Below are 26694 nucleotides of genomic sequence, written 5' to 3'. Positions count from 1 at the left end.
TGAAGGACAGTCTAGGTTCAAATCCAGGGGTGTCATCATCTCCTTGCAAAAGCCGAAGCTTGGCGACTCCCTTGAGTTGAGGGGTAAGTCCTCAAAGTTTTATGCAGACATGGACAAAGATCATAGTACGGCAGGCCGAGCCAGCACAGCTACGTCTCTGCGCTTGGGGCGGTTTCACCAAGTAAAATAAAAATAAAAATCAATGTCCAAAATCTTTGTAAATTTTGGAACCTTCAAATATTGTGACTTGGCTCAACGATCTGCTCGTGACTTGGCTCGCTATAATACGAAGCGATCACAAATGAGTCTCTAAATAATTGAACCCAGTTTGAGTCACGAGTTGCGGTTGCTCGGTTCGTTTACTAGCACTAGTCCTAATGAGCTTCTTAACTTTGTCTCTATGTACAAATAATACATGTATTATTATGTATACATACACATTAATTCATTGATGCTTATCTATCGCCTACTCATAATGGTTGCTCGATGCTTATCTATCGCCTAGCCACAGGACCATTCGCTTTTAACTACAAAAATCTGCACTTTTCCACGTAGAATATTGCGTCAGCAAGAATCCGACTTTGACCTGTCCGCATGACCCGGCGAACAAAAACTAGGCGAATTTAGGATATCCACGTGTCTCGTAGGGTAGCGGGCAGCTTCGATGTCTGACGGGGCAAGTTGGGCAACCGAAAAGAGAGCTCCCCGGGCAGCGGCTAGCTGACGTGGCACGCCACACGAAGACTGCCCGAGTCAACGCAAGGACCGATGAGGAGCGAGGACCATGGATCCGTTTTGTCTCGGTATTGTCCGAGACGGGAAAGCCGAACTTCCCCGTGAATTCTAACTGCGGTTAAAAGAAGGGGGAGTAAGGGTGGTGTTAGATGAACCATAGTTAAAACCCGGGTTACGCGGCCCCCGCTCCTAATTTTCTCTGGACGATTCTGCCATCGTCTTTCCCGCCACGAGTCGGTCCCTCGGCGACTCGCTTCTTCTCTTCCTCTTCCCCTTGTCTTCTTTCTCTTCTGGTCCGTCTGTCTGTCTGTCTGTTTCTCTCTCTTCCTCTCTCTGTGGCGTTCTTGGCCGATTAGGGTTTTTCTCTGTGGTGACTGGTTCGAGGAATCGGGAGAAAGAAGAAGAAGAGCAAGAGGGGGAGGAAGAGAAGGAGATGAAGTCCTCGTTGAAGAAGCTTAGGGGTGCGCTCCCGAAGGGCGAGGCGAGGGCGAAGCGGGGCCCGCAGTCGTTCACTCAGAGCGACGAGCTCGCTCGGGCGATGCAGGTGAGGATATTCTCTTTCTTCACGTTCTTTCTTCTTTTCCGTTCCTTGTTTACCGGTTGATTCTTGCCGCATTTACCTTAGGGCTTTAGTTTTGTTTTCTGAGATCGGAGTTCTGGATTGCTTGCGATCGTAATTTGATTCTTTTGTTTCTTGTTTTGTCTTGGTTTCTGTGGTGTGAATTTTTATCGGGAGTGCGAATATGGATTGCATTAGTGAATTTCGTGGGAGTTCCTCTTGCGAGCTTTCTGGCTCATTTTTTAAGTATATGTTTAGGTATTGTTTTGATTTTTTTAGGTTTTCTACTGAGAAATGATTATGATCATGATTTAGGGCTTGTTTGGCTATGGGATGATTATTTTCAGCATAAAAATTTCCCCTTTTGTGGATTTAGCGTCCGAACAAACTGCTGAGTCGATCTACTCACGGAAACATTGGCTTTGAGTGTTGAAACGGTAACCCTAGTTCAATGCTCCAGAGCTTCATTTATGTAGGGTTTCTGCTTCTGGTTGCACTTTGCCTTCTGCTTAAATTTTGATTAGTTACTTGATGCACAAGGCAATGCATTCGGTTCTGTGCTTTCTTGCTGTGGAGGTAGAAGGATCTTCTGGATGTCACTAGGTAATTCTCCATTCAGAGATGTCGCTTAATTTCCCTTTCTCTAAAGTTAGTAGTTGGGGCTTTCACTAGCAACAATGTGGCATATTGAGCTGTTTGTTCTTTGGAAACACCTATTTGAAGATGAAATGTGCCACACAGGGTATCACATAAGTCGGGCGGTGAATGCCTTATCTCAGTTCCCCTATGACGCTTCACGAGAACTTCATGGAGAATTTATTCTTCTTATGTTATTGGGAGATGATTGCAGTTAATCCTATTGCTTAGGACTCTTTGTCTTCTTGGTTATGTTCTTTTGCCATGATGGTACGGAAATGGGACCATTTGATGGAATTGGACACCATTGCTTGTGATGGAATTGGACACCATCACTTTAGTAATGGGGTGACATTGTCTGCTGTACTGAATTGGCAATCTGTTGCTGTTTCTTTGCGGCATAGTTGGCAAACTCGTGACTCAGACTCGGATCGGACCTCTACTGGGTCATCGAGTTAGCGGGTTGACTCGGTGACTCGGACGAGTCAGGACTCTATATTTTATAGTGTAAGCACATGAAAATAACTAAACTTCAAGCTAATATGTCAATAGCTAAGTTACAAAAACATATAATTATACATGATTATTAACTTTTTTCATTGAACACTATTAGATTCTTCATAACGAGTGACTTTATATCAGAATTATGCATTAAAATAATAAAATACATGATAAAATTTTTTATTTAATGGGTTGGATCGGCAGTATTAAATCGTGACCCAGCTGGGGTCCGATCCGGTCGACTCGGGCGATTCCCCAGTCGACTCGCCGAGTTTGCCAACTATGCTTTGTGGACCGAACGTCTACCGGTGCAAAAAGATGATCTTTGCGCAACCATGAGTGGGAACTGGAGAGGAGAAGTCAACTAAATTAGTGGAAAATTTAACAAGATTCTTTGTTATTGTTGATAGTCCAAGATATAGATGTTCAAGTGATATTTTGGTCAGCGATAGACTTGCTTGGCCCATAAAAGTGCACATTTCCAACTTTCTATTGGATCGCTTCTCAAGTAGATTGTATTCCAAAGAATGACAATAATGTCATGAACTGCTTGAAGAATGTCTTTTTTGAAGAAAAGCTGCCTGTAAACTGTCATGGTATTTTTGTTTCACTCTTGCCCGAAGTCCCAATCCTCTAATGATAAGAGATACTTGTAACTTGACCAACCAGAGTGATCACAAACTGATAATGGAACCGTGATGCTTCCAAGGCAAATTATGAGATGGTCTAAATTCTTCATCGTGTCCATATTCATATGAATAATATATGCATCATCATCTCATATTGTCTTGTAGCATAAATAATGTTGGTACAAAAGCTTCAGAGAGATCTCAATGATCAATCTTTATGTTGTATATTGTGACTCAAGCTTGTTTAAGTCCATGTAAAGTGCTATTCAGTGTGAAGTATGAACATAGTGACAAAAGATTAAAATGACAATTTCTTGGTTGTCAATTGTCTTGAGATTTTCAACTTTCTGAATATTTCTTGAGTTTCTTTCAGCAAAATCTCGAGAAAATATAAGAAAATCAAATAATTTCTCAAAAAAGTATAATTAAAAATTAAATATAAATAAATGAGTTACACAATTAATTTTGCATGCAAAAATATAAAATTTACTTTCAATTCCACTAACCATATCTAGGAAGTATCAAACATCAAATAATAACCATCACATCAAATATGTAAGAAGTATCAACTATCAACTAAACCATCAAACATCAAATATGTCACAAGTATTAACTAAACCATCAAACATCAAATATGTAAGAAGTATCAACTAAACCATCAAACATCAAATACGCAAGAAGCATCAACTAAACGATTAAACATTAAGTATCAATAATCAAGTATAAGAAAATGATCACAAGCTCATAAGAAAACAAACACTACAAAGTTTCACGTTCATAAAAAAAGACCATTCACTTGCTACTGGCTATGTCACATAGGTGCAGGTGCGGGTACAGGTGCGGATGCAGCGATGCGGCACTTTAAAAAAACTGGGGTGCGGGGACGATATATATATATATATATATATATAATTTTTAACAGTTTTAAGTTAACACTACGTGTATTTGTGTGCATTTATGTATTTATGTATATAATATAGATAAAAATGGACTTGATTAGGGTTAACTGAATCTACTTTTGGATTGAAATGGACCTCAGTGTAGTTGAATTCACCTAATACAAAGGAAGTTGTGTTCAAGTGTCGCACCCACCTGGGTGCGGGTGCGGTGCCCTGTTAGAAGAGTCCGTGTGACATAGGCTACTAGCTTAAAAATTAAAAGTAGAATTAAAAGTGTGACATAGGCTACTAGTCCGTGTGACATAGGCTACTACCTTTTATCCTCCTCCTCATCTTCTATTTCCTCTTCTTCATTCCTTTCTTCAATTGAGCAAAATGCTAATGATTCAATGTTTTCATACACAATAGGACGATAATCGTTGCTTCTTTTCCATTTGAAGTCTTTTGCATATGCATGTTCATGCGTACATACACTAAATCCAAAAGAGTTGTTGGCTCAAGAAGGTTCCTCTTTTTGGTATATGCCACTTCAAATGCACTTCAATTTCTTTCACATGCTGATGCACTGCATTGTTGACTAAGTATTTTAATTGTTAAATTTTGCAAAATTGATACATTTGCTCCACTCATTTCTCACCATATCCCTAATAAAAACAAAAGTAATGAGAAATTGAGAATATATTCTAAAGTCAAAAAATTTATAAAATGCAAATTAAAATTGAAATTTATGTGGATGTGCAGTATAAAGAAGAGATATTGTAATCTCATTGAAGATCTTTGGATCTTTTGAATGGTAATAAGTCAATTATGAAGCAAAATCATTCTTTTCTTCTTCTTTTCCAGCCATCATTTTCATTATTGCCTTCAGTCCTTCCATGATTTTGTTGTTCATCTTCATAAGACCATTATAAAAAGTTGTGGATTTAAATATCCAACAACAACATATGCCACCTTTCAAGGTAAGCTCCCATCTGCTATAAATGATGTTCCATAATTCTAGATACTTATCTACTCGACCTTTATAAAAAATTTGATTGCTTCATTAGCACTATTTATGCCTTCATACAAGTAACCACGGTAGAACCATCACCATCTATCATCATCAAAAGTTTTACAAGTGGTTCTACTGTTGCTACTATTCCTCTTTCATTTTCCCAAAACTCCTCCTCTCTTTATGTGATATAAATCACCTTTTTTCCTTCTCCTTTCTTAACCTTTTCTAAATTTTTCCATTATGAAGAAGGAACAAAAAATCTCAACTTATTTTTTATTTTCAATATAGATTGTAAACATAAAAATTATTTACAAAATGAGTAGCCACAAGCCTTTGTATCTCTCTATCCTTTGTATAATTTCTCATAAGCTATAAAATTAATTGTGATTTATACATGAATTTTGCAATCCTTTTTGCATCAAAAAATGTATGAGGGAACTTAGGCAATCTATCACAATCTTCAGGTATTAGATCAACACAGTATACCACACAAGTTGATGTAAAAATATGAGGGTATCTTACCTTAACTAGAGTCCTTGCTTTCACGTAATTTGACCCATTATCTATCACAAACTAAACTACTTTGTTTGATCCAATTTCTTCAATAGTAAATGATATATACTCCTCAATATATTCAACAAATTTTGGCCCTTTAACACATTTAGATTTAAAAAAGACCGTGCCTTTAGGGCACGAGAACAAAATATTTATGTGTGGGCAATTTTTCTTGTCAATCCATATATCAAATATTAAAGTGCATCTTGATATAGACAAAGACTTTTTCACCTTATCAACAAATTTTACAACTTGACTTTTTAGATCTTGAAGCCATTTTGTTCTAATTGTTTCACTACCAAGAGAGGTATAACCAAGTTCACAGTTTGTAATGTCATTAACCATCTCCTTAATGCATCATCTCTAGCTAACTTAAAAAGCAAATTATTCATAACAATACATTTCACAATACACATATCTGCATATTTTTTCTCCTTCTTTATCAAAACATTTATGGTATGTTGTTGATCTAATGAACTGGAACTTCATATATATACTATATATACAATTGGAGAAGTAGAACTTGAGCCGCTTCCAGTAGGAGGCAAATAACTTGTGAGCTTTGATTTCTTCTCTGATGGCTTGTACTCTAATTCATGAATTGAAGCTAATGCTAGATGTTTCACATCTAACTTTACGTGCTCACAAGCAACAATATCTTCATTTGTCATGCAAGCAAGATGATACTTAAATCGTGTCATTCCACCATTAAATTATGTGTTACAACAGTGACAACGTAATCGATCATTCGACAATAGTGTGGCATGACTCCATAATGCATCTTTAGATATCCCCATCTTTTTCATGGTAGATGTAAAATGGATGATATGAATAAATATCAAACAAGAAATAGAGAAAATTGTTAATAATAATAAATCATAGACAAAAACCATAATGATTAAACATTTGTTACTATGCACACAATAACACATAGACAAAAGAGGTATGAAGAAAGAATTCAAATAGAGAGAGAGAGAGGAATTCAAATATCCATGAAGGAAGAATATCTGAAAAAAGAAATAAAAACATCTATGATAGGTATCATAAGAAAAACTAATTCAAAGAAAAAATAAAGCCAATTCCTAAATCCATAACTAAAGTATGCTCCACTGACCACAAAATTATAGAAATGCCAAGTTTAGAAACCATAATCAACTATCAATGTTTCATTAAGAAAGAAAACCCAATTCAAATGTCTTTGAGGGTCTCATTGTCAATACCACATGAGTGAAAAAAATAGAAGTCTATGTCAATTCCACGTATTTACTTACTCAATTTCAAACCATGTATACCAAAATCATATCAGCAAAAGACACGATTTGATGCTTTACGTAGAAATGTTTCTACGAAAAACATCAAACATTTCAACTACATCCACAAAAGGATATAGTTGGCAACACTTTCATCACCCTAATCATCATCTTTATCTCCACTCCAGCACCGGCTTCAAAAAAAATCCTTAAATGGTTGTTAGAGCAATGGGTGTGACCTACCATTTGTTACTTTCTATTATTGGTGAATGTGTGCAGCCTCAAAACAAGGAATCTCATTCCCCGCACTTTTTTTTCATCTATCACCAGCACTTATTAGTTATTACTACTGCTAATATTGAAAATCATTAATAATGTTAAAAGATGCGAAAATACCCAATACTCATGCACAACATTGGTTGACCCCATTTAGATGAAACTAACTAATGTCAGCTAAACTGACTTAGCCCAGTGAGCCAGGCTGAACAAGAGTGAGACAATTGGCTTTTGCATAAATGGACATCAATGAATTATGAAATAGCTCGACAAGCCAACTCAGGTTCTCAGAGTTTAATGAAGCTTAAAATTAAGCTTAGGAATTGCTCCCAAATATTACATTTAAGACCTCCATAATTTATTGAAAGTCCAAGGTGAGTTGATCCCCAATTAGACATGGAAATCCTAAATGCCAAACTGAATGGAGAGATTAAAGAGCCTTAATCAGATCAACTTCCAAATTTTCAACTCCGTTTTCATCCAATCATATATAGCATGTGAAAATAAGTCGACCTCTTAAAGTTTTTCTTATTAAAGTTTTACTTAAGTTTGTTTTTGGTATTCTCTAAACAATGAGGGATCCATATGTAATTTCTTTCTTATGGTTGATCTCTATTTAAACAAGTAGAGATTAGACCTAATACAAGATCAAGACGTCTCTCTCTACCTCTTTTTCTTTTCAACATGGTATCAGAGCCATCGACCTTGGGGGTGTGACTTCGGGGTCTGCGCCAAAGTGTGCATGAAGGGTACCAGATCGCGTGAAGGGGCGTGACTTTTGGGTCTGCGCCAAAGCGTGCGTGAAGGGTACCAGATCGTGTGAAGGGGACCAGACCTAAGGTGTGTTCAATTTTTTTTTTGGAATCAAGTAGTATAGATCTGATAACAGATCTGCAGTCTGACAAAACTCATGACTCAGATCTAAAAGTCAAGGTGGAAGTATGGTTTTCAGTCGATCAAATCTGGTGGATACAGGTACAATGCAATAATGTTGTAGTGAAGTGGGTGGCGACCTGTTTTTGGCGTGGATGTGGGTGACAACCAGATTTGTCGTGGGTCAGTTTTTTTTTTTGTGTTTTGTTGTTCTGGTTGTCGTAAAATAAGTTGATCTGATCATATGTCGTGGACCGGCATATTCTTTTGGATTTGATCGTTTGTTCAGGCTGCTGTGAAGCTTATATCGTCGTTTTGTTTTGGATCTGCATATTCTTTTGGATCTGATCGTTTGTTCAGGCTGCTGTGAAGATTAAAAAATATTATATTGCCATTATTTTTTATGTTTTGGCTGTCGAAAAAAAAAACCAGGAACTCTTATAGTCGTAGATCTGCATATTTCTTTGGATCTGATCGTATGTTCAGATCTGATCACAGATCTGGGTGTTGTGGTGAAGGCAAATCACTATAGTGGATCGGTTCATTGTGGAGCAGTTCATTTACGAACTGTGACAAGTTGTTTTTGTGTGCACGTGGACATCTACTGCAGCAACGTCAGTGGTTGTGGCTCCTTAGTTCGTGTTATTCATTATGGGTGATGCTTAAAAATCTGATTTTTAAGAATGAAGCTATTGGGGAATATAAAGCCTTTGCCAATCCTTTCTCCTATGGTTCTTCCGTGAAATTAAATGAAACTAACTATGCAAGGTGGTCCAGAACCTTTATGATGTCCATGTCTGGACATCGTAAAAAACATATTCTATTGGAATCTGAACCTAATGATAAAACAGGAAAATATAATACTTGGGACGAAGATAATGACGTGGTTATGTCATGGATCATGAATAGCATTGAATCTCATATTGCAGATGGCTTAATTTATTACAATACGACTAAACAGATGTGGGACACTCTTCGAGATACGTACTCTCAAGAGACCAATGTGAGTCGTATTCTATAAGTTGAACAAGAAACATATAATCTACAACAAGGTGACCAATCATTAGCCCAGTACTATGCCTCTGTCAAGGCAGCCTTTGAAAGACTGAATGCTCATTGGCCTCTGTGCTACTCAAAACAGAAGGATCATCAAGAACAGACCATGGTTGCTCGTTTCTTCACAGGTCTATCATCAGAGTTCTCAGTTGCAAAAGTTCAAATGTTGACTAGGTCAGATGTTCCTACTGTAAAACCCCATTTAAAAAAAAAATTTGTTTTGGACCCGGGCCTGGTCGGGTCCGGACCCGACCGGGCCCCTTCTTCAGTAGGGTTTTAAGTAACCCGAGCTCTCCCGAGCATTCCCGAGCGCCGCACCTCCTCCCTTCGCTTGCGGGCAGATTAGGGAAACCCACCAAGGGTTTCCCCATTCGTTGCCCCCCTGTGCCTTTAAGAGAGGCGTTGGAGGGCGAGGGGAGTCACGCCTCCCTCTTGCAGCCCTCGCCCCCACCGCGCCGGTCTCCTCCCTCGCTGCGCATGCCGCCGACCACCGCCTCCCAGGTACGCCGTCCCCCCTCTTCTCTTCCTCACCCCCCTCTCTGTCACCTCGCCGGGAGGCCGACAGGCGGCTCACAGCCCCTGTCGCGGCCTCCCACCACCCCCTGCGCCCATCGGGGGCCTGACAGGTGGCCTACGGGCCCCTGTCGTTCCCTTCCCCCTCTGGGATTCGCCGGAGTGCCGGCAGGGGACCTATGGCCCCGGCCCCTGCTGCGCCCTCCCCTCTCCTTTGTGACCTGCGAAGGGGTCGGCAGGAGATTGGTGGCTCCTGTCGCCCCGGTGTCTCTCGCTGGCAGGGGTTAGCCCCCCCCCCCCTGCCGCCTCTCGATCTCTGGTAGGCAGGGGCAATGCCCCTGCCGTTTCCTATTTTCCGGCAGGCAGGGGCTTGCCCCTGCCTCCTCTTGGCTTCTGGGATGGCAGGGAATATCCCCCCCTGCTACTCTTGATCCTCGGCACGCAGGGGGCCGATCCCCCCCCCCCCCCCTGCGGCTCCGTGATTTGGCCATGCAGGGGTCGAGGCCGCTGCCATGTGTAGGTGTTTCTGGTAGGGGCCGAGGCCCCTGCCGTCCCTTAATTCGTCAGGCAGGGGCTGGGGGCCCCTGCCATTCCCCATATTTGTCAGGCAGGGGCTGGGGCCCCTGCCATTCCCTATTTTCGACAGGCAGGGGCTGACAGCCCCTGCCATTTCCCCATTTTCGACAGGCAGGGGTTGGGGCCCCTGCCATTTCTTATTCGCCGTGCAGGGGGCTGAGCCCCTGCCAGCAACGTTAACGTTGCTGGCAGGGGCTCAGCCCCTGCCACTTTATGTTGCCGGCAGGGGCTCAGCCCCTGCCACTTTAATGCTGCTGGCAGGGGCTGAGCCCCTGCCGCTTTGTTGTGTTCGGCAGGGGCTGACCCCCCCCCCCCCCCTGTCGCCTCAGTGTTTTTGACAGAGGGCTCAGCCCCTGTCACCCCGCGGCTGTCTGCAGGCAAGGGCTCGCCCCTTGTCATTTTTCTGATTTCGGCCAGCAGGGGCACACCCTTGCTGCCTCTCTCTTTTTCTATCGGCAGGCCTGCTTTTCTATTTCTCCGCATGATAATTAACGTAGCGCTGAATACTTACACTTTTGCAGACTTCACATCGGACCTCGCTCTGGCTCCGCGGCCTGAGCCTCGTATCATCTACACGCATAGACGCACGCAGCTGCACGACATCCCGAGGTAGGGGAAAGTCGCACGAAGAGTTTGTATGAACAAAATAAAATAAGACTTCTGAGATAGAATAATTATTGTACATACCTGCTTATCTTAAGATCTGAAGAAGTATTGGCTGATCAGAGTTTACTCATTGTGATTCTTTTGAAATTGCATGCTTAATGTAAATTCGGTGGTTAGACTCATTCTAGAAAGAATCAAGTAGTTTAATTGGCATACCTGTTTACGTGTAGGATTACTTAACTCGTGATTGTCTGTTCTGCATGCTTATTCTTTGAAACTGCATACTTAGGTAGACTTTGTGAATAGACTCAATTCTGAAGAGAAAACCACTGCAATTGCTATTGTAACCGAACCTTAAGTCATGTACGATATGAATTTTATGTGAGGTCATGGAGTATCCTGAAGTGGGAATCAACACTTTATTGATTTTGATGTGATATTATCGGCCTCCATAGGCCAATTGCTCAGAAAAGCAATACATGTCATGTATGAACCAAAAGAATCATAAAACCTTATATGTTGCCCTCTCATCGTAGTCGTACCTCTAGGGAGGTACAACCGTACTTTTGGACAAGTACGTCCCATGTGGGTTACGATGGTTGGAGGATGAGGTTGTAGCAACCTCGATGCGTGCAATTAGCAAAATGCTGAGATCACATAGATGGTGACCATTCGCCTTCACAGGCAAGATGCTCGAGTGGGTCTAATAGACCAGAGCATGTAGGATGGGGCGGCGGTTAAGAAACCCCCGTCGTACTCATTCGATCTTCACGGTTCATCAAGAGAGATGATGGATGGTACAAAGACTCCGATGGACAGGTTGTTAACAACCACCCCACGGGCAAAAGACTCGGTTTCCCCAGTCATCGGAGTTAGGGGAATTGAGATTACCATAAATTATCCTAGGTGGTAACTCCCAGGCACTTCTGCAGAAGTTGGATGCATCCATGGGCCACGAATACCTTTGGGGATTTACTCTCTTGGTCACTGACCGTCCCCTTAGGAGCGGACTCAGTCAGCCATCCGGGTTAATGAAAACACTTGACATAATAAACCCCCGGATCGGTCTCGGCTGTTTCTACGTTTCGCGTCTGTGCGTACCCACAAGCCAGTTAATATTAGAACTTAAAGAATATCTTCATGGGTAGTTGTAGATGATTGAAACTTACACTGCTGGAAATGCTTCGACTAACAACTCTTTGCACATATTACACTTGTTAGAATAGATTACAATTGTATTGATTGCTTAAATATCATAACTGCTTATCTCATGAATGTCCTGTTTTACTTTCATTCTACTTATCTGTTCGTGCACCTACTGGTTTGTTATGAAACTGACCCATTTCATGGGCAGGTGAGGAGTAGGACTTCACTCGCGGTCGATGGCGTGGTGCAATATGGATCAAGATTTATCTTTTTTCTGCTGGCGGCTTGGCTCTGGGTCTTTTTGGAGTTTTCTTTAGATTTATTGAACTTTGGAATAAAATGCTCATTTTGTAATAAACTGCAGATTTTAATCTATTGCCTTATTTCTTAAATTTCTTTAAATGGTTATACATGTGAATGATGGTTTTTCAGCTAACGTACCCAGGATTGTTGACTTGTGTTCCTTTCTAAATGTCTTCCGCTGTCGTTTTTAAAAGTTAAAACTTTAAATCTTTAAAGGGTTTTTCGATAAGGTTTTCGAAATCACAAGTCAAAATTTGGGGCGTTACACCTACTCTTGCTGATGCATACAATCGATTGAGTAGACTTGCTATCTCTCTTCCACAATCTCAACCTGCATCTCAGTCATCTGCTTTAGTTGTACCATCTAGTTATGGATGAGGAAATACTATGCATGTTAGAGGCAGAGGTCGTGGAAGAGGTACGGGAGGTAGAGGCAAACTCCAATGTACCTATTGTGGAAAATCAGGACATTTAGAAGATCGCTGCTGGGATAAACATGGGCGGCCTACATTTTCTCCATTGAAGTCCAATGTTCCAAAAGCTAATGTTACAAAACTAGAAGTGGAGCATGAAACCAATTCTCCTAGTGAATCTATCACTCTTAGCTGTGCAAAATATGAGGAGCTGGTTTCTCATCGTCCTTCAAGTTCCTCTTCTCCTGTTTCTGGTGTGGCTTACTTTATTGGAGACCATCTTTCTCCTCATGATAGTAACTGGATTATTGACTCTGGTGCATCTAGACATTTATGTGGAAACTCTAAAAAATTTTCAGATCTAAAGGCTATTACTACACATCAGGGAGTCTCATTAGCTGATGGTAGTTCTTCCCCGGTTATTGGTCAGGGAAATGTCTCTATATCCTCTTCTTTGCAGTTGAAAAATGTCTTTCATGCTCCTTCATTTCCTCAAAGTTTATTATCAGTGAGTTGCCTTACAAAAGAGCTAAATTGTAGAGTGGTATTTGATCCTGTATGCTGTCATTTTCAGGATTTGCTGACGGAGAAGAAGATTGGTGGAGGCTATGAAGAAAATGGAGTCTACTATCTACATCACTCTGTGGGAAACATTTATGCTGCAGTCGATTCTTCCTCGAGTTCTGTTTAGTGGCATTGTCGTCTCGGACATCCTTCATTGTCGAAACTTCGTCGTGTCATTCCTCAAATTTCGGCTACTACATCATTCTAGTGTGAAGCATGTCAGTTGGGCAAACATCATCGGAGTTCGTTTCTTTCTAGTCAGAGTCAGTCCAGTCATAAGGTCTTTGAACTTCTTCATGCGGATGTATGGGGTTCCAGTAAGATTCCTACCAGGACTCAATGTCGTTATTACCTTGTTATTGTTGATGATTTTTCTAAGTTGTCTTGGGTGTTCTTAATAAAAGAAAGATCTGAAGTTCCTAGTATCCTCAAGTGAATCTGTTATCAAGATTATTCGCACTGATAATGCCCTTCAGTTCAAAACCTAAGCACTATTGCAATTTTATCGAGGCCATGGCATTCAACCCCAAACCTCTTCTGCCTATACTTCCCAACATAATGGGGTGGCTGAGCAAAACAGACACCTCCTTGATGTAACCCCATGCATTCATCATCTGTGGAAGACCAACTTCCTTTGCAAATCCTGTATCCTAATGTACCTCTCTTCTCTCTTTCGCCCAAGGTATTTGGGTGCATTTGTTTTGTGCACAGACTCGGACCTGACCGTGATAAATTAGCCACTCAAGCCACTAAGTGTATGTTTATAGGCTATCCAAAGAATCAAAGGGGTATCAATGTTATGATCCGATTTCCCGTTGGGAGTATGTCAGTGCGGACGTATCTTTCTTGGAGTCTATTCCATATTATTCCAGTACTGGTGCTCAGTTGCAAACTGATCAAGATAACTCCTTTCCTCTTCCTGTTCCTCCTTTCATTTGGAATTGGTGCTCCCATTACCGAATCCAACTCCACCTACCTCACGGTTTCACAATCCTCCATTGGTGTATGCGCGTAGAGCTCCACCTCCTCCGGTGCCTCCATCATCTTCTTCTCCCGAGGTAAGTGTTCCTGATAGCAATGGCATTCGTGTTGATGATAACAGGTCAATAGCTCTACAAAAGGGGACACGACAATGTACCTTATATCCTATGTCTCAGTTTGTGTCAGATGCCAGAATTGGTAATCAGATGAAAGCTTTTATCTCAGCCTTATCTGCTGAAATTATTCCTCTGAATTATCAAACGGTCGTTCTCGATAGCAGGTGGAAGTAGGCTATGCAAGATGAAATGGATGCTTTACTATCTCAACAGACATGAGATCTTGTTGATCCCCCAGTGGATGCGAACATCGTTGGATGCAAATCGGTATATACCATTAAGTACAACTCAGATGGTTCAATTAAAAGATATAAGGCCAGGCTAGTAGCAAAAGGTTATACTCAGACATATGGTGTTGATTTCTTTGAGACATTTTCTCCTGTCGCGCGGATGGGCACCATCCGTCTTATTCTCTCGGTAGCTGTTCACCATGGATGTAGTTTGTGTCAACTAGATGTGAAGAATGCATTCCTATATGGGGATCTGTCTGAGACAGTATACATGCAACAACCTCCTGCGTTCGAGGTTGAGGGGGAGTGTCAGAAGGTGTGCAAATTAAGAAAGGCGATATATGGGCTGAAGCAAAGTCCTCGTGCATGGTTTCAAAAGTTGTTTGATGTGATGTCAAAGTTTGGTTTTGATAGGTCAGCGTCAGACCATTCATTATTTATTAAGAAAACTAACTCAAGCCTAGTCGTTATGGTGGTATATGTGGATGGCATCATCCTTACAGGAGATAACATGAAAGAAATTGCAGCTACAAAGGCTCATCTTCAAAAACATTTTGTTACCAAAGACCTTGGTCCACTTAGATACTTTCTGGGCATAGAAGTGGGCATGAGCAGTGACGGAGTGGTTTTGTCGCAACGAAAGTATGTTCTTGATCTATTAAAAAAGACAAGAATGTTGGGAGCTAAACCAACAAATATTCCCATGGATCACAAAGTTCATTTATTGGATGAGAGGTCAAAATCCGTCGATAGCAGGAGTTATCGCTCGTTGGTAGGGAAGTTACTGTATGTGACTAGACTTGATATTGCTTTGGCTGTAAGCAAGGTTAGCCAATTCATGGACAAACCGACAGAGGTACACTGGAATGCTACAATGATGATACTCATGTATTTAAAATCTTCTCTTGGAAAAAGGGTTATTATTCAAGAAGGGGGGTACTCTTGAGGTAATTGCTTACTCTGATGTTGATTATGTTGGGTCTGTAGAGGATACAAAATCTACCACAGGATTCTGTGTATTTGTGGGAGGTAACTTAATCTTTTGGAGAAGCAAGAAGCAAACCGTGGTCGCTAGGTCGAGTGCCGAATCTGAATATAGGGCTATGACCCAAACTGCAGCTGAATTGATGTGGGTTCAAACTGTGTTGACTGATCTTCAAGTGAAGGTTTCATCTCCTATGGTGATAACAAGGCAGCTACTTATATAGCAAATAATCCGGTATTTCATGAGAGGACAAAACATATTGAAGTTGACTGCCACTACATAAGAGATATGGTTCAATCTGGACATATATATACCAAGCATGTAATCTCTGAGGATCAAGTTGCAGATATTTTTACAAAGCCTCTTGCCAGGTCCAGTTTCTCAAAATGTTGCGGCAAGCTGAGCATGATTGATATTTATGCTCCAGCTTGAGGGGGAGTGTTAAAATAAGTCAACCTCTTAAAGTTTTACTTAAGTCTGTTTTTGGTATTCTCTAAATAATGAGGGACCTATATGTAATTTCTTTCTTATTTAAAAAAGTAGAGATTAGACCTAATACAAGATCAAGACGTCTCTCTCTACCTCTTTTTCTTTTCAACATAGCACAACATAAAGTATATAAATGAACAACTAGAAAATGTAAATCAAAATAAAAACAAGTGAATGAGATAAGAAAGTGTGATTTGTTTAATAAAGTGCCTCCGTTGAACAAGAATATGGTAAAAAAAAGAGGATTGAGAAAAACAGAAATCTTTATGTTTGAATACTGTCAATAATTCACCTAGAGAGAGAGAGGGAGAATGAGCAGAAAATGGGCATGACGGCACTACTCACTGTTGGATTGGTCGGAACCCAGAATCCTTCACGCTTGTCACCGGAATCCTTCAGGCCTTTACATGATGTAAAATCCCCTTTTTGCTGTGAGAGGGAGGCTGAGAATGAAAGGGCTTAGGGCTGAGAAAGAAAGCCTAAACTTTAAACTTTACTTGAGTCTCTATTGACAATCCCATCTTACCAAGTCAATATAACATCGGTCATGTTGCCTTCTGCCATGACCTCGGGATTAGTCCAGCCCACCCCTTACATAGTTTCACTTACCACTGACACGGTACACAGGCACATCGTCACTTATCACTTGCCAGCCATGCTACCAAAAAAAAGGGGCAAATAAGGTGGCGATATACCGCGAGATTTTGTACAAAATCTCATGATATTTTTGCAAGATATTGTCACAAACGATAAAACTGCAAGATTTTGTGAATATCACTAAAAAAGCCGTTTTTAACTTTCAGACATTTACTCGCGAAAAAAAATGCGAGATTTTCGTAAATCTCACGATATTTGTCACTATGAGTATGAATATGTTTTTTTGGAGGAAGCTGTATATAGATATCCTAGTCCTACCAACTGGATTTTTCTTTTTCTTTTTTTATGTTTTACTGAAATGCGGGCTACAATCAATTGGATTATGAATGATGAACAAATGATAGTTATATATACAAGGGAACAGCTAGGTTTGTAAGTCGAACTCTTGAGAGTGAGTTATGATTGCATCTGCTCTACTGCACTTTGCTGTTTACCATATAAAGTTATGAGCCTACGAGTATAAGTTTCTTCCCTGTAGAAAAGGCTTCAACATCCCAGAATGCTGTCATCCCTCTTATCTGCTGTGACTTCTTGTTGCTTTATTATCTTTGCTACATTTTGTTGTTTTATGGATCATCCTATAATATGATACTGTATCTCACCTAGTGAACACATGCCTAATAAATATCTCAAGGCCAATTATTTTAGTTCTATAATGTTTGATGAGTTACATAGTTTAGGGTTGGGGCTGCTGCTTATCATCCCAAGCCTGGCTTATGTAACTTGGTTTTCACCTTGCTTATTTGACTTTGGCCTTGCTTATTGGCTTTTCCTTTCTATGCTAGCTTGAGAGACACCAAGCTCATATATATATATATATATATATATATATATATATATATATATATAATGCCCAGCTAAACAGGTTTTCAAAGTTTTTTTTTTTATGTTTTTCTCAAGTCTGACTGTACATATATGTTCAGCATGGTCAATTTACTAGAAAACAACATTTGTATCATTTTTTCATAATTTTTTTTAAGCCTTGAATATTTATGAAAATCTTAAACTGTCGATTTTTAAACCTTAAACCTACCTGCGTTTTGGAATCAGATGATCCAAGAGCCAATTCTTTTAAAATCAAGCATGTAGAACACATCTGTAGTCAGATTTAAGGAAAACATGGAAAAAACCCATCAAAGGCTCAGTTAGCTGGTGGTTAGCTAGAAAAGTGGTTAGCAACTATCACCCTCTCTCTCTCTCTCTATATATATATATATATATATAACATAGTTACAAATATTGGTATCGGCTATATCTCGGCGAGGTATAATATCAGGATATTATAGGTTTCTAATAAATCTCAGAAAATATCAAGATTTAAAAAATAAAACGAAAAATATAAGAAAAAATAGATGTAAATCTGAATATATTCCATTTCTTTCCCTTCCTTTTTCTTTCTTTCCTTCCTTCTTTTCTTTCTTCCCTCCTTCCTTCCTTCTTTCTTCCCTTGTCACAAAGCAGCCACCGAGACCCCCTTCATTCTTTTCTTCCTTCCCTTCCTCTTTCTCTTCTTTCTGTCTTTGCCACAAGTCGCAAGGCAGCCACCGAGAGTATTGAGGGTCAAGGTCAAAGACCCCCTTATGCTGAAAGATTTAAAACCCTAAGGGGAAAAGTTAAAAAATGAATACCAAAAGTAACCTTTTAAAAAACCACTGACTACATACATATCCTTTTTTTTCTCTAAAACCCCAGAATAACCCTGCACTAACACTTTTGAAAAATTAACAGCTGCTGGGTTTTGCGGTAGTGATATTATTGTGATATGTATAAATTGCCGATATTTAAAAATATCGTGATATTTTACCTTTAATATCGTTTTTCCATTTTACAGCTTTAATATCACGGTATTTTCAAAATATCGGCTATATCTGTGACTATGATATATAGATAGTGGGTATGTTTTATTACAAATGTTTGTAGGTACAAACACCTCTAGATCCCCATGGTGCAGGTTGTTTTGATCCAATCGGATCTCATAGATGGATTCAGCATGTCCAAAATAGTGGGGATCGGCATTTGAATCATGTTCTTTTTTTATGAAAAAACACAATTTTATGACCCGCGAAACACATTGTAGGCCATTGATTTTTGAAGCCTTATAAAAACCTGCCTACCTATGTCACATGGCTACAGCTGTGGATACGAGATGTGTTGTAATCAGATGATCTAAGAGCTGATTCCCATTAAGAAAAACACGTAGATCACATTTGTAAGGTTAGTTTCATGAAAAACAACAAAAAAAAGGTAAGGAAAGAAAAAAATTTAGGTGTTTGTACCTACAAAGTGTAGGTAGCTTTGGTGGTCCTAGTGTGAACTGCGATCTCACTCAATGCCTCCAACCAATTATACATCCAGAGAGATTTAACGTTTCCATAGGCAAGAGGTGTATAAACAACCTTTCTGCTGGTTTTATCCACTTTATAACAGCTAACTCTTAACAGTTGGTGAATCATTTGAGCACTCATGACATATTCTGAATTTATAAAATTTACTACATTTTAATGTCCAACACCTGTGCATGTCTACATTCATGCATTGGAACAACTATCTACTTGTATGTTATAAGTCGGATGCTGACAATTTCAATGGCTTTTAGCGAATTTGAACAAGTGCACTGAATTTCTTTGCAGTTAACAAATATATAATTATCATTGTGGCATGGATCATTTAGTCAGTTTTCACTCCCACGGGCATTCTAGTGAATTTTCAAAGAACATGTACTAAAAGACTCCTCATGTTCCCATTTGCAACTGGTAAGTGCGTATCACGTATAAAATTTATTTAATTATACCTACTGGTGAAAATTAATGTAGAGAACCTGATGCAGTGATGATCGAGGAGGAAGATAGATGCCCACTGAAAACCGATGAGGCTTATTTTATTGCAATAAACTTCCAATAACAAGGGAAAGGAACAACGAACAGTAAGGGAGATAACAACTGTAAACGGGAAAAGGAATAAGCAATAGCAAAAAAAAGGAAAGGCTGCTGTATTCTCCAAACTTCTGTGTTCTTCACGCAACCCTAGAATAGGGTTTTAAAGATGTCAACTGGATCCGGGTCTCGGGTCCGATACCGGACCCAAGACTTCTGTCCGCTGCTGCTGGGTCTGTGTCGTCCGCGCCTGCGCTCTTCTGGAGGGTATGTCTCCCCTGCGTCGTAGTGCCGGGGGCTGCATCGGATCCAGCTCCTGGGTTCGACCATCTATCCCCTGAAGTGGATCGGGTGCCTGGGCCGAGTCCGGGTCACGTGGTACAGACCCAGTCGGGTCCTGCTCTGCATCAGAACCACATCATATTCAAAATCTGTGAGGGGGCAAAAAATTTTAGTGGACTCTTTGTTCACTAAAGGCTGTGAATATGAACAGGGTCATATATTATACATTGTGCATTGTTGTGTGTCTGTTTTCTTGTGAACTTTTCCTTTGTATTTGCTGAAAAGTACATGAATCTCTTCTACTTTAGGGCATTGTAGACTTTACTTTGTGAACTAAATATCCTTATGCTTTTGTAGGACATGGATGACATGAAAAACTGTTACGACAGCCTATTCACTGCAGCTTCTGCCACTGCAAGTGCTGCATATGGTACAACCACTGTCCATAACATGATAAAATATGGTCAATCATTTCTTATCTCCTTGGGCTGCCACGGATCTCAGTATTCTTGAATTCTGTGGGAAGTCCTGATGATTTAGTTTTATCTTGTTTCATGACATACACAGACAAATAGTGTTGCATTCTATAGTGTCTGATACGTTACTTACGATTAAACAAATTTAATATTCACTTATTTATTATCATACACACACATCTACATGCACCTATCCAAATCACTCTTTTATTAAAATGGGACTGCATGCTTTTATCTGTTTGTGAAAGTAGCATGAATGTTCTTTTTTTTTTTGGTATTAGTTCAACATGGCCTTTTTTCATTTTTGAGTTTGTGATACTGTTTGCAGGATTTTCGGAATCACTAAAGGAGTTGGGTTCTTGTCTCCTAGAGAAGAATGCTTTGAATGATGATGAGGATAGTGGTAAGTCTGCAGAAAAACACTTTTTATGGTATAGATTCAGTAAATTGAGGACTACAACTGTTGGAGAGTGCGTGAGTGTATGTGTGTGATGATCAATTTTCAGTCAATGATGGATATTTGCTTATTGATACACATAAATAAACCCTGAGTCAGCGTTCACTAATGCAGATCATATGCGTGGTGATTATTTTCCACTTATGGTATTTTATCATGCTAGAAACACAAGCATACATACGGATGCACATAAATCCTGTTTCATGGGTGATTATTTGCCACTTATGAAATTATATCCTACTATACACAGACACAAACACATATATACACTAAGTATTTTCATTGGAAGAAAAAAAGAGAAAAAATTATAATTTGGCTGCTGCAGTTCTATAGGAGATTTGGACAATGCCTTCTGGGTCTCCATTCTTTCTCAATGAGCAGTCTGTTACAAGGTTGCCAAACTAGGAAGCGGAAGCGGAAAACGATACAGGAAGCGGAAGCGAGGCATTTTAAAATTTATACGAAGCGGGAAGCGAAGTTTCAATTTAAAAGCGAAATATGAATAAAAAGTGAAGCAATATGGAATCAAACAAGAAACAAATAAAAACTAAAATAAAATTGATTATTCTTATATTTCATGATTTTTCTGTAAAAGAGTTAAATTTTTGTTAAAATCTAACAATGATGGTTACCAATTTAAAGAAAGTACATGGAAAGTGAGTGAAAGCATGAGAGAAAATACATGAAAAAGATGAAAAGAAATGTGAGAAAAACATATAGTATGCATAAACCATGTGTCTGAGAAGCATAGGGAAATCGAGCTTCTCATGAAGTTTCGGAAGTGAGGAGTATCATGCTTCCGAAGCGAGTTTCCGGGAAGCGAGCTTCCCACCTACCTAAGAATCTTCCGGCAACTCTGGTCTGTTGGCAAATGCCTTTTAGCGTCACTGGCTCAAAGAGGTTGGAACAACTTGTATTTGAAACTGTGGCATTGAAAACTTTTCTCTCACTTCATTATTGAATGCGCTTAAATCAAGGTTGCCGGACTAGAAAGCGGAAAACAATACGGGAAGTCGAAGCGATGTATTTTAAAATATATAGGAAGCGGGGAGCGAAGAATAAAAATATATATATAAGAATTAAATGAGAATCAAAATGAAACAAAACAAAAATTAAAATAAAAGTGACTAATATTAAATTTCATAATTTGTAAGTGTAAAAATTAAAAATTTAACAAAATCTAAAAATGTTGACTACCAATTTAGAGAAAGCATGAGAGAAAACACATAAAAATATGAAAAGTTGAGTAAGAGAACATATAAGAAGAATAGATGAAACATGTGAAAAACATAGGAAAAGCGTGGGGGAATCGAGGTTTCCATCAAGTTTTGGAAGCGAGGAGTATCGTGTTTCCGAAGCGAGTTTCCGGGAAGCGAGTTTCCGGGAAGTGAGCTTCCTACCTATCTAAGAAGCTTCCGGTAACTCTGGTTTAAATTGTAATGTGCTTGCCCCCAAGGGGTTAGTGTAGTTGGAGCCGGCCTTGGCTGGCACACCACCTGTCGGGGTTCAATTCCTGCGGGTGCCACTCCCTTGCATATAAGCTGAAGCCCAGCATAGGCCCTTGGGGGGAGAGAGTCCTAGCCACAGCATTTTACACCCCCAAGGACGGCGGGATGGCGACTAAGTCGCCGTACCCTGGGCTGCGGTGTCCCCATCTAAAACATGGAAGCAAAATTGTAATGTGCTTGAAGTTAGGATTCTGAAGACATTAGGAATTTTGATGTACTAAAAGAGTGGTGTTAATGATTTAGATCCATGATCACGTGTGTCATGACATGAAATAGTAGAATACAGTCCTGGTATTGGTCCTATTTGATGCTTGTATAACTTGTAATGCTGTTATTTCAACCAGCAGTTGATGTTAACTACTTATAAAGCACTTTCTATTGTTAAGATTTCTCACATCTTTCAAGAATGTTTTCAGAAAAAAATTGTCAATGGTATGACAAATTGAAAAAGCAGCAGCTTCTTGATATTATGATGGTATTTTCATTTTTTATTACGCTTATTTAAAAAATGCCCAATATTTACAAAAAGGTATTTTTTTTAAAATTTTTTGATACTATTGGAAGACTGATATTTTTCTATTGTTAGAAGAAAGAAACACTCATCTTAAGCTAGGACGTATTTGATCTCAGTATCAACTGTGTTCGTTGTAGCATTGATTGTGTCTAAGAAAGCATCCTATGTTATCTCAATAAGCCCTAACCTAAAAGAAAGGATCCTTCAATCTCTACGCTTACCTGTCATAGAGAAAAAGAGAAGAGAGAGAGATTTCAGAGAAAGGGGTTTCAGTCGATTATCGGCTGCACCTCTCATTCTATTAAATGTATTAAGTGAATAAAACTAGGGTACAAAAATACCCCTTTAAACATGTTAGTTTACATATACACCAATTGGGTCTGGACCCGATCCAATATATAAATGGATCGGGTCAGACATATACACAGTGATTACTTCTTTTCAGCCTCTTGTGCATGGTGCTGAACCATGTACAACTTGCCTTTCAGAAACCAAAATCTGTCCTTCGTCAACCCTTTAGTGAGGATGTCAGCAACTTGTTCTTCAGTTGGCACATACATAGGCTCAATCTCTTTATCTTCAACCTTTTTTCTAATAAAATGTTGATCTATTTCAATGTGCTTTGCTCGACTATGATGGATGGGATTGAAGGACATGTTGATGGCACTTTGATTGTCACACAACAACAGTGACCGAGCAATCGGTTCTCCCATTTCTGTCAGGAGATGTCTTATCCATGTAGCCTCGGTCGTGGCAGTGGCCATGGATCTGTATTCAGCCTCAGTGCTCGATCTAGCAACCGCCTTTTGTTTTCTACTGCTCCAGGATACCAAGTTTGGCCCAATGAAGCTGTAATAACCGGATACTGATCGTCGTTCGTCTGGATCACCTGCCCAATCAGCATCAGCATAAGTGACGATCTCATGGCCCTCATGACCCCCGCCTAGATCTAATTCCCTTTTCTTGTATACCAGCCCATCACCAATTGTACCCTTCAGGTAACGAAGTATGCGTTTGACTGCCTCCATATGTGACATACAAGGTTCATGCATAAACTGAGATACCTGATTAACCGAATATACTATATCAGGTCTAGTAAAAGTCAGATATTGCAACATGCCAACTAAGCTGCGATACTTAGTGGGATCTCCATATATGTCCCCTTCCTTTGAACTCAGTTTCTGATGAATGACACTTGGAGTTGTTAACGACTTACAATCTGTCATGCCTGCTCTGCTGAGAATGTCCAACGTGTATTTATGCTGAGTAAGGGTGAGTGTATCATTTCTTTTATCAACTTCTACCCCAAGAAAATATCGCAGCTCTCCCAAATCTTTCATCTTAAATCTCTGATTTAATAACTTCTTCACCTGCTCAATGTGACTTTTACAGTTCCCTGTGATGATGATGTCATCTACATATATTAACAGGAAAGTAGTGACTCCTTGTTCATTGTGAATAAATAATGAGTGATCTAGAAGGGACCGAGAGAAGCCATGCCGTTGTATCTCTAGAAAAAAACTGTCGAACCAGGAACGAGAGGCTTGTTTCAAACCATAGAGTGCTCTCTTTAACTTGCATACATATTTTTTGGCTTCTCGTTCTGCATATCCAGTGGGTTGTTCCATATAAACTTCCTCTTTTAAATCCCCGTGCAGAAATGCATTTTTTACGTCCAGCTGGCTCAATGTTCATCCATATTTAATGGCTAGACCCAACACAATGCGAATGATCCCCATTTTAACTACAGGACTGAAAGTTTCATCAAAGTCTTGGCCTTCTTCTTGTGTAAATCCCTTGGCTACAAGTCTAGCCTTGTACCTTTCAATGCTCCCGTCTGGTTTATACTTTATCTTGTACACCCATTTTGACCCAACAACATTTCTGTTTAGTGGCTTGGGTACAATCTCCCATGTTCCACATTCATGTAGAGCTTTCATTTCTTCATTCATTGCTTCTACCCATCTTCTAGAGCTCGCAACTTGATAGAACATGAGGGGCTCATCCTCTTTACTTATGGATGTCAAGAACAACTGAAAATCCAATGAAATTTTTTTATAACTTACCCACCTGTCAAGTGGATGTTGAATCCGTGAGGATCTTCTGATATCCATTGTCTCTGAAGATGGATCCATACTTGTACAAGAGACAAATGAGGGCTCTTTCTCTCGCCGGGTGTACACAATACCTTTATATCTTGCTGGCTCCAAGACATGTGAAACAATTTCTTTCGTTTGAGTTTCATTTGCTGATTCCTCATGTGTCTCCTTCTGACTGCAATTTTCTGGACAGTCTACTTTACCATTGGAAAAGAGTTCTGAATTTAACCATGGGTAGTATACCTCAATGCTGGGGCTTGAGTTATCAGCATGAAGGGTTGAATTAGTATCCTGAGCATCAAAGTTCATCTCATCGAAGATTACATTCCTTGATATCTTGACACGCTTACTCAGAGGATCATAGCACCTGTACCATTTGTAGTCTTCTGCATATCTTATAAACCTGCATTTTAAGGCTTTATCTTGGAACTTGTGTCTGAGTGAGCTGTCAATGTGAACATAGCAAATAGACCCAAACACACGTAATGCATGGTAATCAGGTTGTATGCCAAAAAGAGAGAAATATGGTGACTTATTTTCTAAGATACTCATGGGCAATCGATTTATCACATGGACTGTGGAGTGAAAAGCCTCAGTTCATAATGATACAGGAAGATTGCTCCCGTGCATCATGCTCATTGCGGTCTCTACAATATGTCGATGCTTCCTCTCAACAATCCCATTTTGTTGAGGTGTATGTGGGCAAGACACTCTTCTCTTTATCCCATTATGTTGAAGGAAACCAACAAAGTCACTCGAGGAGAATTCACCTCCTCCATCACACTGGAAATTGAGAATGTTGGTAGGGAAATGATTTTGAACAAAAGAATGAGATCTTTGGAACAATCCAAAGACTTCTGATTTGTGCTTCATAAAAAATATCCAAGTATAACGTGAGTAACTATCAATGAAAATAAGATAGTATTTACTGCCAGAAAGAGAAGTAATTGGGGCAGGACCCCAGACATCTGAACAAATGACCTGAAATGGCCTTGAAGCTCTTTTATTGATGGAAGCAAATGGTAAGACATGACTCTTACATAAAAGACAACTAGAACACTTGGTATCAACAACCTCTGAACTCAGACTGGACTTAGGAATAAAATTATTCAAGACAAGTTTTTCAATAAAATGACGACCGCAATGGCCAAGACGACTATGCCAAAGTCTTGGCTTATTACATTCAGAAATGTTAAATATAAAATCAGGATCAAAAAATTGACGTTGGTGAGGCATCAAGGATGAATAGTCGGAATGAATGGAGGAAGGATCTTCTTGAAAGATATACATGTTGCCCCATCGTTTTCCTTCAGCGAATGTCTTCCTCGTGCGAAGATCCTTGACATAAACAGAAGAGGGAGTAAATTCAACTGAAGCATTGGCATCATCAACAAGTTTTGAGACAGAAACAATGTTCTTTTGAATATTAGGTGCATGGATGACACTTGGAAGTTTAAGAGAGGACTTTGACATTGGTATAATGGCATTTCCAGTATGTGGGATTGAGTGATGAGATCCATCTCCTGTGACTATGCTATTCTTACCAACATAAGGACTAAGAGTTTACCTGCATCACCTGTGACATGAGTAGCTGCTCTAGAGTCGACATACCAAATTCCTTTGTCATTTTGCTTCATATTCAATCCTGCCAAGGCTGCCAACAACAACTCCTTTACTTCTCCATCCTTCCTAGCCTCTGCTTGTGGAGCTTTCCCTTTGTTTTGAGGATTAAACCAACAATTTGCTTTAATGTGCCCTTTCTTGTTGCATAGAAAACAAGTGGGAATGAGTCTTTGTCCTTGTATATTGGGTGTCAGAAGTATGCCACGACCTCCATAGGTGTTTCTCCCTTGGCCTCCTTTTCCTCGAAAAGAGCTTCCTCATCCTCGGCCATAACTCATTCCCATAGCCAGCACATCTTGTGTTCCTGAATTCTCATGAGA

The 26694-nt window shown here is 39.7% G+C and overlaps 1 protein-coding gene across 1 annotated transcript in view; it reads left to right on the top strand.

Annotated features, from left to right (window-relative positions):
- Positions 1-967: 967 nt before the first annotated feature.
- Positions 968-26694, top strand: part of LOC149811385 (uncharacterized protein At2g33490-like) — a 99920-nt gene continuing 74193 nt past the window's right edge. Inside the window, exons 1-3 of the mRNA XM_089993328.1 lie at positions 968-1279; positions 20055-20127; positions 20502-20576. Coding sequence (XP_089849454.1) covers positions 1169-1279; positions 20055-20127; positions 20502-20576 — 259 coding nt within the window. The 5' untranslated portion in view covers positions 968-1168. The remainder of the gene's footprint in view (positions 1280-20054; positions 20128-20501; positions 20577-26694) is intronic.

This window comes from Nuphar pumila, chromosome 17, assembly GCF_984573655.1.
Source record: "Nuphar pumila chromosome 17, dmNupPumi1.hap1.1, whole genome shotgun sequence".
Taxonomy (NCBI): domain Eukaryota; kingdom Viridiplantae; phylum Streptophyta; class Magnoliopsida; order Nymphaeales; family Nymphaeaceae; genus Nuphar; species Nuphar pumila.
Note: the sequence above shows the minus strand (reverse complement) of the source record. Positions and strands in the feature narration are given on the sequence as shown.